The following is a 20,515-nucleotide window of genomic DNA, read 5'->3' as shown; positions in this document are numbered from 1 at the left end:
GGATAAAGTATATTAATGTTATGTACCATTTTATCAGTAAGATAATAGCTGAAAGTGATATAGATTATACAAAGATAAAATATATTAATGTTATGTACCATTTTATCAGTAAGATAATAGCTGAAAGTGATATAGATTGATGCAATGAAAAATGTTGCTGATAAAACCAATTCTATTACTTGAGTAACGTATTGCCAAGGTGAGCACTTTCATGGGACATATGTGGAGAAGACAATCGATACGAATCTCTTTTGAAACTCAAGTCAAGGTTGAAATTTGTTGTAGTGTGTCTTGAATCCCTATTATTAAAGGATTAGTTTGAATCCCTATTATTAAAGGATTAGTTTTCTTTTATTTTGGGTTGGTTTTCTATTTAATGAGGATTGTTAGTAACTAATTTCCTATTGTACAAGAAGTTGCTTTTGGGTAAGTCTTATTGAGATTAAGATAGACTTGTGGAAAAAGATTTGGATAAAGTAAAAGTTTCCCTATAGTTAGAGAAAGATGGGGAATCACATACCACCTTTTTTTTCTTTTTGCATTGGGTCATGCTATAGAGAGAGAAAGTGCTAAAAATAAAAAAAAATAAAATAAAATAAAATAAAAAAAAAAAAAAGGAAACTAAGGTTGTGTAGAAAGAGAAAATTGCAGAGAAAGAGAGATTTTGTGGGAAATCGAGTTTGTATCTATGGTTCACTCAGATAAGTGCCTTGTAATTATATTTATTTTAATTAGTACAAATATCATTGTTTGTCTTTACCCATAAATATAGCCACATCTGTGATGAGCCACATGAAATTTTGTTGTTCTTTTTGCATTATTTCTTTTAGGGAAAAATTTATATAGAGCAAAGGCTCTAAATAATCAAATTTGAGCCTACCTCAAAAATTTCACTAGAAGATGTTGTTTTGGTGCCCAAATATCCTCAAATTGAGCATCTCGACATCAAGATGCATGGACATTAGAAAAAAATGAATTTCAAGTTTTAGAAATAGTGAATTTTGTAATGCATTTTTTGACCGTCAATTTTCAAGATTCTCAAGTTTTCATGGATCTATCAATCTGCACTATTTTTTAAGCTTTAAACTTTATAAATAAAGATGAAAATATATTTTAAGGCTATCACAAATATTTTCAGTATTGAAACCACATTTCTCAACACTATTTGAAGGTAGGCTCTATACAAACCGCACCCTTTCTTTTATGCATTATTTTTCATGCTTGTTATTTACTTGTTGTGGGTTCTATTTTCTTAGCTCCTTATTTGCCAAAAATTAACCCATCAAGTTTTAGAGCTTTTATGCATAATACAAAGTCTATCAGACAATCACGTTTGTTCGATTGTGTTCTGATGTACACGCACATCAAAATTTAGATAAACAAGATATATAGAAAAATATTAAAACTCAATACTATTAGATAATCATGGTCATCTGTTGGACTTTAGATGGTTATGAGCCATGAGTGAAATACTGTAGAAATTTACTTATAGGTATTTTATGCTCATATCCATTTTTTATAATTTTTCTTTCAAAATACCTCAAAACATGGTTTTTGTTTTTCTAACCAAAACATTGGTTCCATAGTTCACGTTCGGAACCATTGTTTTTACAAATAATCCGAATTGGAATTTGAAATTTCAAATCGCTTATTCACAAAAATAGAGGGGGAAAAGACAAGTGAGTTTGGAACATGAAATTCCAAGTGGGCTCACTTGTGTTTTCAAGAATTTCCGCATTTAAATTTTGTGTACCTTATACGATGGAACTACTTGGCTCACTAAAAGATCTTCATGCAAGTGAATATATCTATTGAATAATCTAGGGAGATTATCTAAAATATCCCTTATTTTTGGGGTTATTTTTTTTTTTTTTAAAAAAAAAGCCCAAATCTTTCAAAACCTCACTTATACTTTTTTTTTCCTTCATTATTTGAGATTTTGTGACCAAAATACCCTTCATAGTTAACCAGTAAAGTTGGACAATTTAGAAAGCATTGCGGTACTAACACAACCGTAACGTTTTTTAAGAGATGTTCATGGATCTAAGTGAACCATTTAAGACCACGGTCCTAGCTCAACCATGATGCCTCTGATGTTGGGGTATGTTTCATATTATAAGACCTTAACGGTTAAGAGAACCGTGTTTCACATAGAGAGTATCACGGTTATGTTGTGCTTCACGATTCTCACTCAATCGTGATTCTTAAATGCAAGCATCATCGTGCTAGCATAACCGTGGTACTCTATCATGGCCCAAACACTATTGTGGTGGTTTTAGTTCATTTAGTACACCACGGACCTAACACCAAGTAAGAAATTTTAGTCAAAAAATTGCAAACAATGATGAAAAGTGGTACGAATGAGGTTTTAGAAAAATAGGGTTTTTTTTTTTTTTCAATAACCTAAAATAAAAGATATTTTTGATAATTTTCCAATAATCTATTAGTAGTTTGGAACTTGAAGTCCTGGACCGCTCCTTCATATAAATATACCTAAAGAGTTTGGAACTTCAAGTTCCAAGTCGACAAACTTATATTTTCTTCTTCTTTTTTATGTGAATAAGTCGTTCGGAACTTTAAGTTCAAAACCTATTTATTTACGAAAGAGTTGGTTTAAAACTTGAAATTCTAAACAAATCTTTCAAAAAAAGAAGACCATTCAAAATGGTGTCAACCCAGAAAAATTAAAAACTCAAACAAAGGACATGAGAATAAAATAAAAATATAAAAACTTTTTACAATATTCCAAAAATAATAAATAATGAAATTTTTGATAAAATATTATTTTTCATAGCAAATAAGAGAAATAGCTAAGCTAAATAATCAAAGAATAAGAAGAAGAAGAAGGAATAGCTGAATAGGTCAATTAAAATGGGCAAACAAGCGAATCGTAAAGAATTTATCCATTTGAGTCAGTTTGAATTAGTGGAGGCCAGTTAGTGCAAACCAATGGTTTAAAAAACGGATCGGTGACTCGGATCGAGCTTCCAAAAAACTGATCCGGATCGGTGAATCGGCGATCCGGATCGGGAATCTGGTGAATCGATCATAATAAAGCTTAAAAAAAATTCGAAAAAATTATTAAAATTCATTATAAATATTGTTTTTTAGGAATTCAATAAAAAATGAGGGTACTCCATTAAGAATTTTCATGTTTTTGAATGAATATGCGAATATTGATATGTTCTTTCCCTGCATGAACTGCCATTCAGCATTTAATTTACAGTATTTCGTGCTCATCCATACACTGTTGCTGTTGGGACTCGATATGTGAATAATATGGCTGGGATAGAGTGGCCTCAGAATCATCATCTCTCTCATTTTCTCTTTGGATAATATGGATTAAAAAAAAAATAACAAATTTTCAAAAAAATCGATCATGGATTAAAAAAAAAATCACAAATTTTCAAAAAATTCTATCATGGATTACAAAAAAAAATTCGATCATGGATTAAAAAAAAAAAATCACAAATTTTCAAAAATTTCAATCATGGATTACATAAAATTCGATCATGGATTACATAAAATTCGATCATGGATTACATAAAATTCGATCATGGATTACGAAAAAAAACAAACAAAAAAAAACAAACAAAAAAAAACAAAAAATTCAATCGTGGATTACAAAAAAAGAAGAAAACAGTTCGATCATGGATTACAAAAAATTCAATCATGGATTACAAAAAACTCTATCATGGGTTACAAAAAAAAGCAAAAAAAAAAAAATTCAATCATGGATTACAAAAAAAAAAACAAACATTTCGATCATGGATTACAAAAAAAAAACAAACATTTCGATCATGTATTACAAAACATTCGATCATGGATTACAAAAAATTCTATCATGGGTTACAAAAAAAAAAAAAAACAAAAAAATCGATCATGGATTACAAGAAAAGAAAACAAATATTTCGATCATGGATTACAAAAAATTCTATTATGGGTTACAAAAAACCAAAAAATTCGATCATGGATTACAAAAAAACCAAAACAATTCGATCATGGATTACAAAAAAATCGATCAAGTATTGCAAAAAAATCTATCATGGATTACAAAATACAAAAAAAAAAAAAAAAAAAAAAAAAAAAAAAAAAAAAAAAAAATCCGAACGGACTCGCTGATTCACTGTTCGGACTCGCCGATTCCGTACAGTGAATCGGCGATTCACTGTACAGAATCGTCCGGTTCTCTCTAGAACCGGACGATTTCCGATTTTTTAAGCGATCCGGTTCCCTTTTCACGATTTCCGAGTCGAACCGGGCGAGTCCGGTTCGACTCGGCGTTTTTTAAAACACTGGTTCAAACAATTTACTTAGAAATAAAAAATGAAAGAGACTTATTGGTTAGCTGTTTAGTCATATCATCCAATACACTTCTATTGTATCGCTACGAAAACTAAGGGCCCACAAATACGAAAAGAGTGGATTTTGACTCAAAAAGTCCTGATTTAAGCCTTCCACCACCGACCTCAGACCCGTCAAAACATTTTTCAGTATAAAAATAAGTAAATTTATCAAAACTTTAAAAATTCATTTAAAATGAGGAAAACATAGGGTAACCAATGAAAAATGTGTAAAAAAGAACAAAATATTTTTAAAAATTATTTTAAAATTTCTAATTAAATATTATATTTTAAATTTTAGTAAATTACCATGAGAAAAAAGAATTATTTTTAAACATTATTGTAAAATTTCTAGTTAAATATTTTATTTCATATTTTAGTAAATTACCATGGGAAAAATTGGTATAGACGCTAGATCATCATCATTATTATTATTATTATTATTATTATTATTATTATTATTATTATTATTATTATTATTATTATTATTATTATTATTATTATTATTATTATTATTATTATTATTATTATTATTATTATTATTATTATTATTATTATTATTATTATTATTATTATTATTATTATTAGGTAGATCAGTGGGGAATACAGGTCCCTACCTGTTTTTTAAAAATAATTAGTGGTTTTCAAATACGTCAGTGGCAATGGAAACTTATACCGATAGCTGAGGCTCAAGTGGTATTACCACCATGACCTCAACCCCATTCCTAGACACTATATTTTATTTAACCAAAACATTGTACTTTATTTAACTAACAAATAATTAAATATACTTTTCTTGATGTTTATGTGGGCAAGGTACACACATGGAGAGAGAGAGAGAATATAATAATAAAAAAAAAGAAACAACATTTTTGACAAATTCGACGCTCAAATTTTTAAAAAGTGAAAAACAAGATACAATCTCGTTTTTATCACGATTTTTGGGTATAAGTTTTGGCAATAACAAGTTCTCATGCAATCAACATGAAAAAGATGGAAAGAAATAATAAAATCTTGAAAGTTGGAAATAGAGCATATGATATTTAAGTTTAGCTTTCTAAACTGGATGGTCTAATTGAATCGAAAAACCAGTGATCAAACCGCTTCGACTGACCAAATACCGGTTTTGACCGGTTCTATGCAAATTTTAATTTTACTTTTGCATTGGACTAGACAGGTTCATGTCGTTGGTTCTACTAGTCGGACTCCGGTCTGATTTAAATAACTTTGTGTGAAACTGCCCATAAGTTTATCTTAAATACCAAACAATACATGACTCCCTATTACAACTAACAATAGTAAAACTGATGAAATTATCAAGGATACCGAGTACATTCAAATATACCCAAATTCTCACAACTCTCAAATAAGGGGTGAAGATCAAATTTTTGACTAAAGATTCTCAAATATTGGCAAAGGGAAATATTTCCAAAGTTTATGCAAATGTGGGGAAAAAGTGAAAGAGATGTAGATCAAACTTGAAATGGATCTTAAGTAGAGATGTTTGAATTCTAGCCAAATTGGTTCCCAAAATCACCATATAAATCAACTGTTCAGTTTCTGACTATATTTCATTCATAAAATTCAATTTTATTGCTTAAAAAAATTCACATATGATATGGTTTTGGATTTCAAACATTCGGACCTTGTTTTTGTCTGATATGATATAGTCTCTTCATTTAGATGAAAATGTTTTTGTAAGGCTTAGACATTACGATAAAAAGTAAAACCACACCTCATAACACTACTAGATAATGCAATTAAAGGTTCTGAAAACCCTCAAAGGGATCATCTCGACCTCGAGAGTTCTTGGATCGGAAAAAATTAAGAGATTTGAATGCATAAAAATAGCATACCTCGTAGCTGAAGTTTCCATTCTCTAAGTGTTTATAGACCCAACTTTAGAGCTTCAACTTTTATAAGTAATAATTTTCGAAAGCAGGATTTCTGATTTGCATGAGTGTTGTTTTAAATTTTGAGTGTGTTTTAAAACCCAATAATTTATAATCCAGATCGCAGATTTGGATTGGAATCAATTATTTTAATGTTCATTTTTTAAATATTTTTTAGATTACCGATCCAAACCCAATCCAAATCATTAATCCAAAGATCCAACATGGATGAACAATGAACAGTGCCTCACCGACCTGAGTTGTCTAGGACTGATTTTTAGCTTAGAGCCTAGACGTTTTGCTATTAGGAGCAACCTAAGGGTGGCAACACATTGGGCTCGAGTGAGGTCTGGGTCAAGTTCGGCTAGACCCAGATCCATAATCAGATTGTAATTTGGGTCTAAGTTTTAGACCCGAACCCGACCTTTAGGGTCCAAACTATGGACGCATACCCGGAGATTGGATCTACCCGTACCCGTCGGGTCCGGGTGATACCCCTAGGAGCACTCGTGTCGACTTGTAAATAATAATGTATGCAATAAGTGTCGACTTGTAAATAATAAAAGTATGCAATGTTTACTTGATAAAAGTATGGGCTCCTACTTCTGCAACCCCAATATAAGAGATTCTACTTTTCAGCCATTGCAACATTTGCTGCATGCTGATAACACACCTAGAGAGAGAAAATTAACAGGTGGGTTTTAAAGAAGGAAAGGATGAATCTTTTGTGGCTGTAGCATTAGGTAAGAGGGAGAAATCACAACACCAAAACAGGGACATGGGAAGATTGAAGTATGTTGAGAGAGACAAACAAGAAAACCCATGAATTTAAGGGCAAATTTATTTTAATCTTCTGGTTTTTGAAGGATCTTTTTAAATTTTATATAGGATAAGTTCAAGAATTCAGGTTCATTAATCTTGGCAATCTCACAGGAGATCCGTTCATCTATTTTCAGTGCCTCTGAATTTGCTCAGTTCTTTCAATTCCAAATTTCTTGCTTGTATTGTTCTAAGGATTGATCGTCAACCCTCATAAAGGACCCCAAATTTTTCGGATTAGATAGAGAAAATGTAGATAGGGGAAAAGAGAGAAAATGGGGTTCAGAGAATTGGGTTTATTAAAGAATGTGTTCCTCTGAGAAAATCAAAGTCTTCTAGATGCTGGCAAGGAACGAGATACAAGAGAGAAGGAAAGTGTTACCAGAAGATGCTCAACTTTTCTGCATAAGAGGGAGGAGATTTATTCATAAAACACTGCTAATCGATCCACACCGTTCAAAATTAACTGACGGGGCAGGAGGCTGCAGCCCTATAGAAACATTTTCCTTTCTTTGAAGCCTATTTAAAATGGAAAAATTGTTTCATACGGCGAGGACCGCGTTTGCATTTCTACGTTTTTGGTCCTCCAGGTATAAAGCATCCATCTTACCGACGGATGTAAACAGATAGTTCATCTTAAAACAATTGAAACTAACGACCAAATGTGTTTTTAATAAAATTACTATTTTTAATTTTAAAATTTTATTTATATTTTATATTGATGATCTCCATGTTAGAGATTATATATCTTTAAAAATTAAGTCCAAAAATCCATCTCAAAAATAGATTTTTAGGAGGTGACACATTTCTATGTGGACTCATAAAAACCGTGTCCATTTAAAATTGTTGTTTTAGAACTTCCCATTCTAGATCGTCGATCTGCATGAGGATTTGGTTGAGACTAAATTGGTTTTGGGGTAAGCCTGGTTCCCCTTCCATATCCCCCTATCCATCCCTTCCATTGGGCACAATTTACACTAGAAAATCTTTTAGATCTCAAAATTTGGGGATTTGATCTCTACAACCTGGTGGGCACCTAAAAGAAATCCTAAAATAGCATTGGATCCATCCAATTTTTGGAATGAATGATCTAGAAGTTTAATAATTCAAAATCAAAACTTTTTTTTGAAAATAATCATGTAGGTATAGTTACATGGATCTCAAAGTTTCAAATAATAATAAAAAATTCCCAACTAAGTGTTTTGCAATGAAGCTGAGCTTTGGGCCTTTTTTTTCATTGGATCTCCAGGACTGTGGAGGTTTACAATCGAATTTTTAGTGAAGGAGAGATTCCCTCAATGTCATTAAATGGTGCGGGCAACCTTCTGCTACTCCTTGGCAATGGATGCACATCCGTGGCCGGATGGATTTATCATTTTGAGATAGAGAGGTTCAATTTATTCATGTTCATCGGGAGCGAAATGGTGATGCTGATGCACTCGCCAGGGGTGTTCCTCTTTGATCTACGGGTGGCCTTCCCCACCCTTTCTCTTCTCCCCTTCTTCCCCCTCTCGCTTCTTTTTGCTTTCTTGCTTTCTTTGTTTTTTTTTTTATTGTGACCTCTTTTTTATTTATCAATGAAAATCACAGTTAATTGTTCAAAAATAAATAAATAAAATTTTTGCCCAAGGGAGTAAATATATAGTATGCTCTCAAGGGTGCATACTATACAAGCTCTTTTCTTTTTTAATCTTATCTACTCTTTTATTAAGTTCCTCCTAAATCCCCATCTTATAAAGGAAAAATTTATATAGAGCTGAGGCTCTAAACAATCAATTTTGAGCCTAAAAGTTCACTAGAAGAGGTTGTTTTTGATACTCAAAATAGGTTTCATGTTTTGGAAATAGTATATTTTGTAACGTATTTTTAGACAGTCAATTTTCAAGATTTTCAAGTTTTCATAGATCTATCGATCTACACTATCTTTTAAGCTTTGAACCTTATAAACAAATATGAAAATATATTTTAAGGCTATCCCAAAGATTTCCAATAGTGAAACCATATTTCTCGACACTATTTAAAGGTACGCTCTAATTTGATTGTGTAGAGCCTAGGCTCTATACAAACTATACCCATCTCATAAACCCCTATTTTAATTTAATTTAATTTTTTTTTGGTCATTGATTGAGCTGATATGGACCCCCAAGAATCTGATACGGATCTGTGGGGTGAACCCGGGTTTTGAAACTAATTTTTACGTGGTTAAGTCATATTAACCCATTTGTGAAACCCACACTTATGATGCCCAATGCATAATAAATGAAGCGGAGACAATCATCAAAATAAGAGTATATTAATGCGGAGACAATCATCAAAATAACAGTATATTAATATCTCAACAATGAGAAGTTTTAAAAATGCATGTATTTTATTAAATTTTGTATTTGTTTTTTAACTTTTTTATTAAATTTTGTATTGGAATTATGGTTAGTAGGGGATGACATGGACCTACAATTATTTATATTTTCATGTCGTCATAATCTCCAGATTGAAGCAAGTGAAACTTTATCTTGTATATAAAAATAATACATAGTCCGAGTTTTCCCAGGGTTTCCATTAATTAAGCCTTTGGACCTTGTCAAAGGAACTTGAACGGAAGTCCCCCTCCATTTACAATCAAGTTACCGAAACCCAATATCTTTCTCTCTAAACTCAATCTCTCTCTCCGTCTCTCTCTTTAAACCCACTCTCTCTCTCTCAATCCAATCTCTCTATCTGTCCCTCTCTAAATCCTCTCTCTCTCTAAACCCAATCTCTCTATCTGTCTCTCTCTCTAAACCTAATCTCTCTATCTGTCTCTCTCTAAACCCACTCTCTCTCTTTAAACCCAATCTCTCTATCTCTTTCTAATTTACTAAATCTCATTGCCGTCAAGGAAGTTTCACAGAAGCACACAAAATCAATCTCTCTTCTAATAAACAAAACCACTCTCTCTCATCTTTCATCTCTCTCTCAAGTACGATCCGACTAAATTGAGAATTAGAGTATTTAATATCGAATTATGTCACTAATTGGTCCTGTCTTTTATGCATCAACATGCTCTAGGCATCTTTGGAGGGGAGCACTTTTGGTTCTTAGCAATCAATCACTAAAATAATTGATTTTTTTTAGGCCCCATTACTTCAGCAAAGGGTTTTTCTCTCGTCTCACTCCTTGTTATTTATATAAAAAGACATTGATTTTACCGTTTTCATACATGCCTTAATGTTGGTTTTACCAGAACATGTGTAAAGCCTGGATTTCTATTAGTACTAATCAATAGGGTTTGGCTTATAAATGGACGGTTCATATTTTTTCTTCTAACAAAACTATGTGAAAATTTGAAAGTTGTTAAATGTCCTTTGTCCGTTTCTCTCTCCTTCGGTGCAATCAATAAAATTCAAAAGTTGCAAGATATCTATGTTCTTTATGACTATATAAAATCCCATAGTCATGATTGTTATCACGATCCAATCAATGGTTTTACGGTGGTTAAGCAAAAGAGTACCTGCCCGTGCAGTGATCTCCTTGGCTGTTCAACAATTGATTGGATGGTGATGACCTTTGTGATGATGAATTGCCATAATCAGGAGAGTTATGGCATGCTTGTCTAATGAAGAAGGCCAAACCAATCTTGTTGGATTTTGTCTCGGAGTTTGTTTCGGTTTAGTCTAAAAAATGAAGCAATTCGGTGTTTTCGTTGATTCGAGAGAAATTTTTAAGTTTTTTTTTTAAAAATATTTAAAATTCTTTTTAGAAGTTCATAAACTTTTTTAAAATAAAAAATTTTAAAAACATTAGAGTAAGCACATCAATTTAAAATATTTCTCATAAAAACAATGTAAAGAGAAGCCCTAAATTTGAGCGAAATATGGGAAAACCCAGAATTAAGGTATATTTTTAGAATACCCAATACTACGGTACAATGTTAGGGCACAATGTTAAAAGAAAGAATTTTTAGTCATGGAAAAATTTGGGCACTCGTCTTCAGGAGCTCAAAATTAAGGAACAATATGGGTTTTTGAAAAGCCCAAAATTAGAACATAGCTGCCCGCAGCAGAGGACTTAAGAAGAGAGAGAGATATGCATGGGACTTAGGAGATAGAGAGAGACATGCACGGGGACTTTGAGAGAGATCGAGAGAGTAGCATGACAAGTGAGAAGAGCTTCAAGGTGGAGATGAGAGAGTAAACGGTTAGCTTCGCTGTAAAAGTAAAAACTGATAAATGGCTAACATATTTTAACTTTGGGAGAAGTTTATATAAGGTTGCAACCTTAAAATGTAAAATCACAGATGCACCTCAAAGATCTATCGGAAATGTTATTTTAATGTTGAATAAACCTTCTAATCGATCATCTAGACATTGAGATGTATGAATAAAAAAAATAAAAATAAAAATTTGAGTCCTGAAAATAGTGCATCTTGCAACACATTATCTAGACCATCCATTTTCAAAATTTTCAGATATTTATAGATCTACTTGATTTTAACCATTTTTAAAATTTAAAATTTTCTAATTAGGTATAAAAATAGATTTTAAGATAATTCTAAGAATTTTTTATAACAAAATTATATGTTATGATAAAATTTTGATGTGCGTCTTAATTGGATTGTTTAAGGTTGCATCCTTATAGAAACCACACCTTTTAACTTTTAAGAGGGGGGAAAAAGTTTATATAAGATGCTACCTTATCATGTAGAACTACGGATGCCCCCAAAAAATCCATCGGAAAAGGTAGTTTTAATGTTGAAAAACCCTTTGAATGATCATCTCGACATCGAGATGTATGACTATAAAAAATAAAAAGATTTTAAGTCTCAGAAATACTGCATTTTACAACATATTATCTACACCGTCTATTTTCAAGATTTTTATGTGTTTATAGATCTACTTGATTTTAACCATTTTTTAAATTTAAAATTTTATAATTAGATATAAAAATAGATTTTGAGATAATCTTAAGAACATTTTACATCAAAATTATATACCATGATAAAATTTGAAGGTGCACTTTACCTTTCCACCTACATATGCATCTGTATGCCAACTGCACCCTTAAGAGAGAGAGTGAAAATATTATGTTTCCGTTGAGAGAAAAAGAGAGAGAAAATATCACTTTTGCCCTCATTCTCTTTGGCCAAAGCATCATTTTTCGACCGAACCAACCCAAATCTAGTCGACGCACCCTGAAGCAAGCCGAATTTGGCTGAATCAGTTATTTTTTTCTTTGTCTAGCTTCGATTTAGAGTGAAAAACCGAAGGCTTCGGTCGAAACGAAGCAAATTGACAATATTGGGCCAAACAACTTTCTACAAGAGGGCTAGCAATGGGCTAGTCAGCCCAATCCGGCCTTGAAAAAGTAGGGCTTGGGCCACAAACTATGGCCTGAGGGTCAGACTACGGCCAATGCTAGCCTAGTGCCTCTCGGTATGACCCTCTTTTTTTTTTTTTTTTTTTTTCATTTGTCTTTGGCCTAGCTAGCTCAGCCCTAGCCCTGTAGGACTGTACCGGGCCAAGTCCAAGGTTAGTTAGGCCCAACCTTGAAAAAGTAGGGCCTGAGCTACAAATTATGACTTGAGGAACAGGCTAGGGCTAGGGCTAGTGCTATCCTAATGCCGCTCGGTCTGACCCTCTTTTTTCCTATTTTTTATTCATTTGTTTTTGGCTTGGCTAGCCCAACAATGGCCTTATAGGGCTATGCCAGGTCAGATCCAAGGTTGGCCTGGCCCATTGCCACCCTTGGAATAAGTCACTTCCCCATTACAAACAACATCTATCGGAAAAAGAAAATTAATTCAAAATTTTTTAACGGACCTTCCTAGGATTAGTCTTTTTGTTTAATCGCGTGTTTTAAAAATGAGTAATGATTCTATAGGTCCTTCCCCCACTCATGTGTGTAGAATCCCAAAGGATCACCATTAAAGTTGGTACGGATCTCTAGAAAAATTATCACATTGATGTGAGATTTGATTTTTATAGAGATTTGTGCCAACTTCAATGGTGATCCTTTTGGGAGTCTTACACACATGGGTGGAAGACGGTCCTATAAAATCATTTATCTTTAAAAATTGCCTATTTAGATAGGGAATTTTCTATCAGGGCTGAAAATTTCGATCCGCGCTAGGAATTAGTACGTACTAACCCAGTTTTTATCAGAACTTGGAATCAGTCTAATTTGCATGGATTCGCCCAACTACTTCAGGAACCAATCGAGTCTATTGGGAATCGGGGGATCCGAATTCGCTATGTCTCCCCCTTCCACCCATTGTATTTTCCTTTATATATTTAACTTTTTCCTTTTTTTTTTTTAGTCGTTTCCAATCTTGACCGTAGTAAGCAAGTATTAAATCATTATTTTTTCAAACTCTCTACTTTTTTCAAATGCATTAAGAGCTCTAAATTTTTCAGTAGATCATTATACAATTGCGTGTTTTGTAGGAATCAATATAAATGCGCATTTGACCCATCTTCAAAAAAAAAACTTCTCTTATAATAATGTTCTCATTTTTTAAACTGTCTTGAAATTTCTCTCTTCGTTTATTTGAAATCTTTGAATCTTGGTTTTGATAAGCATACTAAATTAAGATTATCGAATAAATAAAAGCCAACATCAAAAGTTTGACCTAATTATCTCGGAAAATACATATTCCCCTAAAAATAAGAGAGAAATTACGAACATATTCCAGGAAAATATAGGCTCAGAAAACAACTGTATTTCCCCAAGAAAATTGAAAAGTTAAAGAAATAGTAAACCAATGAATAATCCATTTCCCTTTAAAGATCATTGCAAAGAAGAAGATAAGAGTGGCATTAAAGATTTAGGCAGTTGGGAATTAGGGCAAAGTTCGAATATTAAGGTTTTGCTTGCAATTAATGCTTGGTACAAGTAATTTTCTCTGTATATATGCCCCAAAAAAAATCATTGTACGCTTTTAGTTGACAATGGAATAAGCACACCATGTTGTTGTGTTTAGTCAAATTTTAGACAAAATTTGTTCCAATTAAGAACCAAAATACTGCCAAGTCACAGCAGAAAAATATTATTTGAAGATTTTAGAGTTATTTACGTATGGATTTTAAAATTTTAAGTAAATTACAAAATGCTCCACTTATATGTGAAAATTACAAAGAAGGTGATCAACAATCCTTTTTTTTTTTCTTTTTCAAAACTACCCATCGGTCAGCTCGGATTTTAATTTTTTTTAGTTTTTTCCATTAGTAAGGTAGTGTCCCAAACTTTAAAGCACTGTCCTATTAACGAAAAAACTAAAACAATTAAACAAAAATAAAAATAAAAATCTAGTTGACTAAGGGGCCGTAAAAAAAAAGAAAAAAAAAAGAAAAAAAGAGGATTTACCGACCTTCTTTGTAATTTTTACGTATAAGTAGAACATTTCGTATTTTATCTAAAATTTTAAGGTCTCTACATAAATCACTCAAGATATTATTGTACTGCCATAGTTAAGCCATATACATATCAAATTTTTTCATTATGTTTTTTTGAGTCAAAATTGAAATATTGATAATTTCTCAGCTTACCTATTTTTCGGTGATCCTTAGTTTTCCCCAATAGTATTGTCCTTGTCAATGTCTACCTTTCTTAGGTACATATATTTTAAGAAAATGAAAGATGCTTGTATGTATTACCGACAATATTTATAAAGATGAAATAAAAAGCAAACATTAGAAATGCCCCATGTCCGATTAAAACTCGAGTCATTATCAAACCACCGAACGATTTTCTCAGCTCCGTGTGCAATTATTCCATTGATCAAGTTAAAACTTCAAAAGAAATTTTTTCGAACTTTATGATACATCCAAGCTATCAAATTTCTCATTAAATGATTGTAAGGAATTGTGAAAAGTAAATGGTGTCCCTTTATACAATCCCTTTCTTTGCTCATCACCCTCACGTTATCATTTCACACTTGCTTTGTTTTTTTTTTTTGGATTCACCACCGGGGAAAAGAGATGGGGTACATTGTTTTAAAAGCTAACGATTTCTGATTTAGATGGAATTGGTCGGAACAAAACTGGTTTTAGGATGATATACATCTCAGCCTGATTTCCCCTTAAAACCCGCTCTTTTTTCAGGATGGTATAGATCTCTTTTTTTTAAGCTTATATAATGTTTTATTAGGTATTCTCTAAATATCCACCCCATAAAAGCCTATTTTAACTTTTATTTATTTATTTAGTATTTTTTTCACCGATTGAGACTGATCCGGATCAGCAATCCAATGATCCGACACGGATCTATGGATGAATGATCCATCTCACCAATCCGAATTTTCAAACACCAGGTAAAACCAAAAGATAACTTCCTTTTTACCCACTTCTACGGCAATGGTCACCATCTTTCGAATTTAAAAAATTGGTCATACGATTGCAATCCTCACCATTTGTTTAGATGATTTAGCCTTTGAATATTATGCAAATGGGAGCATATACTCAACATATATTGCTGTATGCTTATTATTAAAAATCTTTTGTGTTTGTTATAGAGGCATACATGTCAAATCATAATCTGCGTATGCTGCTCTCAGTTTCTTAGAATGATTCCTCTGGTTGATGCCTCCTCTCTCTTTTAGTAAATAATGCAATTCAGATATCTGCAATCAAGAGATAGTGGGTTTTTGTTGGGCTTGGTCTCCTCTGCATAACCACCACTTCTCACACACCCACAGTTAGAGAGAGAGAGAGAGAGAGAGAGAGAGAGAGAGAGAGAGAGAACTGGGTTGGACCATAGTTCTTTCTATTGATTCATGAGAGTAGTGCCAATAAAAGAGGAGGCAATGGGAAGAAAGGATGAAAATCATCAAAACCAGTTTGAAGAAGGATCAAAAGTAAGTAATTTACAATCTGCACCTTTCACTCTCACAGTTTTGATTCGATGATCGATTTCGTGGTCTAAGTTTTGATAATTTGATCTTTGAATTTACAGTTTTGAATAGATGATCGATTTTGTCACACCTAATTTTGATAATTTTATCTTTGAATTTAGGCTCTTGTTAGAATCGACTTGGAGTTGGATGAGTCCATCACTACAGTGATTGAAAGATCGCCAATCCATAATGGAAGGCCCACTAGCATGATCATGAAGGTAAGCATATTTCAAGTGTCCCCAGATTTCGACTTTTTGTAATTTCCTCCTTTTCGCATATTTTCAGTAAATCTCTGGAAAATTTTTAACCTCTCTGGCCACCATGAAAATGGTTGCACAGAGTGCCATAAAAAAAAGCCTCTTTGCTCCAAGTCAATCGAAATTTCACATTTTGTGGCTATAGTGTTCTGGTGAATATTTATCAAAGTTTTTGAAAAATAAAGTGTACAAAAGCAAAGGATTTTACATTTTCTTTAAATAATTGTGAAACTTGCTTGACAATTTGAGCAAAGCCTTTGAGTCTGTTCGACTTTGTGATGAATCTGCTCTCTGCCGCACTCCTTATACCTACCATTAATGTTTTGCTTGATATGTTAGGACTTTTCTTGAATGAATATTGTTGAAAAGAACACCTAAAATCTGCACTTTTATCACTCTTGATTCTTTTATTCCTTCCATGTTCCTACCAAATTTCAAAAAATAAATAGATAAAAACAAAGCACGAAATTTGGATAGATCCTTGTCCTAAGCCACACATCAGAACCATATTTGGCACTTCAAAAACCTTTGATTTGTCTTCTATGATTTATTCTTTGTTAGATCTCATTTATGGCAAGTCTCATATTTCTACCCAAAAAATGGAAAACCATGGTTGGAAAACGTCTCCTCGATTTCTATCTTTTCTTCTTATAAGAACTCCCAAAAGTTTTCTAGAGAATAATTATTAAGTCAATCTCTCATAGCTCTTCTACTATAATCAATCAATTGCTAATTCTGGTGCAAATCTTGGAAGCAGAAGCCACATACTGTCATCCCTCCCCATATAATTGCCGAGGCCATCTCCAGCCTACGTGGCCTTGATCTACGGTGGTCCGGACCCATTACCCCGAGCGAGAGGAAGTATGTCGAGCAATATGTTCTTGCTCGATATCCCCAGTACTCCAATGGCTTGCTAGAAGAAGGAGACACGAATGACCTCTTCTCTCTTATCTACCATGATGAGGCAATAGATGGGCAGGACGACAAGAAGAAGTCCCCAAGAGGTCTAAAGGACTCATCCCCTTCTTTTGTGGCTAACCACTTGCCAGACCTCGAGAAATCTCGGCTTGAGCCATCAAGACTACTCGAAATCTTGGCTAAGAAATCCTCATTTCCTGAGAAATGCACCGCTATACCGGAAATTCATGCTAGAAACCGGGTTCTAAAACATTGCGGCCTAACTGAGGATGAATACTCAGTGATCTTCACCTCTGGGCATAGAGAGGCCATGGTGCTTATCGGTGAGAGCTATCCGTTTTTCCGCTACAATTACTATATGACCATACTAGAAGAAGCAACTGATTACATAAGGGAATTTGCCACTTACAAGGACTCAAAAGTGGTGCCTGCTCCTGAGACATGGCTGGACCTCAGAATCGCAGGATCGCAACTAAGCCAATATTTTCGGCGAAAGTGTAAGCATAGTCCAAAGGGGTTGTTTGCCTATCCAGCTGAGATGGCGGGGACAAGGTATTCGTTGCATTGGGTTTCAGAGGCTCACCGAAACAAGTGGCATGTTTTGCTTGATACCACTTCTTTACTGGTGGGAGAGGACCATTTGAACTTGGCTCTTCACAGGCCAGACTTTGTGTTATGCACTCTTGATAAGATCCATGGCCACACCTCTAAGGTCACCTGCCTATTGGTGCAGAGGAGGTCTTTTGATACTTCTTCATCAACATTACAATAGGGAAAGTTCAAGCTTATGATGCCTGGATATAGCTATGAACAAAACTACAACATCAGTTTTTGGTGTCTATTTATATCATAGGGTACTCATTTTTGGAAAAAAATTTACCTCTGTTAATTGTACCCATTTTTCATGTATTTTTGCGTCGTAGGTGTGAACTATAGCCCAATATGTTCTATAATTTAAGATAATATCAATCGATGGAAGTCATGGGATTGTTGCTCAGTTTAAATGCTAACGATGTGTTAAAAAAATGAGTGATCCTTGTGGTTGCGCTTCTGGTAATGTGCGAGAAAGAAATCAAAACACGTTTCCTGAATAATTATGTCAACTTCAAAAAATACAACTTTTGACCATCTTTTCCTTTTGAAACAAAGGTTGTGAAACTGGATATTCATCTAGGACTTTATGTTAAACGTTCTGGAACTTCCATTTTCAAGTCTTTCGAGTATATACCATGATATAAAGACTCTCATATTCAGTCTTTAGTATAAAAGTGGTCATAGAGACTTGGAATATGCCTCTTCGGAGACATCTAATAAAATTGGAACAATACAGAGAAGATTAGCATGGCCCCTGCCCAAGGATGACATGCACAATCGAGAAATGGTACAATTTTTTTTGCCTTTCAAAAAAAAAAAAAAAAAGAAGACTCAGAATAATAGCCCGTTGACTTGAAGTAGTCAAGCTCGGCGAGGCAAAGAAAAAGACTTGGAAGTAGTCAAGTAGCCCATGGTGTATATATGAGTTTGGATGGATTCATCAAAACAACTATGGTATTTTTTTTTAAGGTATTTTGCTAGCAAGTCCTTGCAATAGAATATTTTTTGTTCTGAAACCCTGAGGTATTTTTGGTTTTAGATGAACTGCTTCATCTCGTGGTTGTAATCCCTCTGGATAAAAAAACTTGTTTCTTCTGCCTGTGGAACTATGATGGTATCATGGGGCTAAATTTGATGCGGTTTTCATGGTACGATTATGATGCCACCACAGGGTAATTTAGGGCTTGAATCTTGACAATGATGGTGATGCTAGTGGAACTAGATCCAGTGTGGGGTAATCTAGTTTGATGCTGATAGCTTGGAGTGATATTGAACTATATAAGGAAACATCCGATCGTTTGATCTCAAAGCATCCATACCAGGCTCATATGGACTTGTCCAAACTGCTATGGACATGCCCTCATGTAGTTGGTAGTTTAGACTTTAGACCATAGTTATCGGGAACTGGAGCAGGAACAACTCTTGGAACTGGAACGTGATTGTTTGATCAACATGGGTCAAAAGATTCAGTAGTCTAGGATTGCAATCACTATAATATATCTAGCATGGATCTAAATCCTATATATAAAGGAACTCTGTACCAACACTTGTGAGATCTAGATCCCATTTCATAAGGGCCGTCTTTCCCACTTCTCGTGGGATCTTGACCCCAAATACCCAGGGTTTGAGATCCATATAATTTGGGGTCCTCAATCCATAAATATAGAGGATCACAGTCCCAATACTCACATAAACTAGATCCGATTATGCAACGGATGCGGTTCTCTCTTTCCATTTTATTAATTATTTTAATTCATGGTAAGGTTTATACATTTTACAACTCTAGTCTAATACTATACAGTCCACAATCTATATATATGACACTCTAATGATTATAATTTTTGATGTTTGGGATCACTACATGATATGGACGGAGATCAACAAATACAGATATCGAGATCCCATCGGCACATCGAGATTCCAACATGATACGGAATGGATCAAGATCCACAAATAGAAGGATTGAGCTCCCTCATTTGGGGAATCTAACTCCCTTTGAATAAGGGATTGAGATTCCTAAAAAAAGGGAACGAACTTCCCCCAAAAGAGAAAATGAGCTTCGATTGTGATCTCTGACTTGGAGTACGTGAGTTGGATATAGGAGCCAAAACTATGCCCTTGAGGGGCAATCCCTGTAATTATGGTTTTAGACTCATGCAACCATGGAGTACCCATCTAGTTTTAGGACCTCATTTTAGGTTTAAGAGTTCAGCTCCCAGTAACTATGGTTTTAGACTCGTGCAATCATGGAGTACCCATCTGGTTTTATGACCTCATGTTAGGTTTAAGAGTTTAGCTTGATGGTTGTAGGTTAGAGGATAGAGTAGGTGAGCAAACGGTTTCACCTCATGCGCTCTAGGAGGAGGATCCTGTGGAAGTCTAAAAAAACTCTTTTTGAAATATGTTTGAAAATAACTGGGATGGTGTATCTTGAAAGTTTTAAAAAACGTGGGCCTTTCCACTTGTGGCCCCTTTTGTTGTGGAAATGTGGAAGGTAGTTCGAGTGAACTTTAACATGTTAAGTTTGAAAGTTGTTGCATTGTTGAAGTTGCGGAAATGCCTGAATTTTGCCACAAAGCAGGAGACTAAAGGGATCAAGGAGCTTCGATACAGTCTAGAGCTACTAGGGAAAGGTTCCAAGCTCACTAGGCGCATCATCTTCTCAGGAGTAGATTGGCTTCTATTAGAAACCAATTATTCCATGTTTATCCAATCTCCTGTAAGCGGCTCCAACGAATTTCTTACAAAAATTAAATTTGTTATCCGCATTACAGAGGTATTGATACAGAAATCCAGATATCCTAGCTGTCACTTCAAGGGTTAAAG

At 33.9% G+C, this 20,515-nt stretch overlaps 1 protein-coding gene and 1 non-coding gene across 2 annotated transcripts; both read left to right on the top strand.

The window, feature by feature from the left end:
- Positions 1-15,070: 15,070 nt before the first annotated feature.
- On the top strand, positions 15,071-18,099 carry LOC18438084 (uncharacterized). The gene is made up of 3 exons (XM_020669759.2): positions 15,071-15,881; positions 16,040-16,138; positions 16,935-18,099. Exons 1-3 carry the CDS (start codon positions 15,801-15,803, stop codon positions 17,865-17,867), a joined length of 1,113 nt encoding a protein of 370 aa, XP_020525418.1. The 5' UTR covers positions 15,071-15,800; the 3' UTR covers positions 17,868-18,099.
- Positions 18,100-18,386: 287 nt separating this feature from the next.
- LOC148781562 (U6 spliceosomal RNA) lies at positions 18,387-18,488 on the top strand. The gene has a single exon (XR_016058715.1). It is a non-coding gene; the product is annotated as a U6 spliceosomal RNA (small nuclear RNA).
- The last annotated feature ends 2,027 nt before the right edge of the window (positions 18,489-20,515 follow it).

This window comes from Amborella trichopoda, chromosome 6 (genome assembly GCF_054954075.1).
Source record: "Amborella trichopoda isolate Santa Cruz 75 chromosome 6, AtrichopodaSantaCruz75HAP2 v2.0, whole genome shotgun sequence".
Lineage (NCBI taxonomy): Eukaryota > Viridiplantae > Streptophyta > Magnoliopsida > Amborellales > Amborellaceae > Amborella > Amborella trichopoda.
The sequence above is the reverse complement of the archived record's forward strand: the minus strand, read 5'-3'. Positions and strand labels throughout refer to the sequence as shown.

Excerpts from the sequence above, each read along its gene's own strand:
- LOC18438084 (XM_020669759.2), top strand. The coding sequence starts at position 15,801 with ATGAGAGTAGTGCCAATAAAAGAGGAGGCAATGGGAAGAAAGGATGAA. Across the intron at positions 15,882-16,039 it reads AGTTTGAAGAAGGATCAAAA|GCTCTTGTTAGAATCGACTT; the intron begins GTAAGTAATTTA and ends CTTTGAATTTAG. Across the intron at positions 16,139-16,934 it reads CCACTAGCATGATCATGAAG|AAGCCACATACTGTCATCCC; the intron begins GTAAGCATATTT and ends TCTTGGAAGCAG.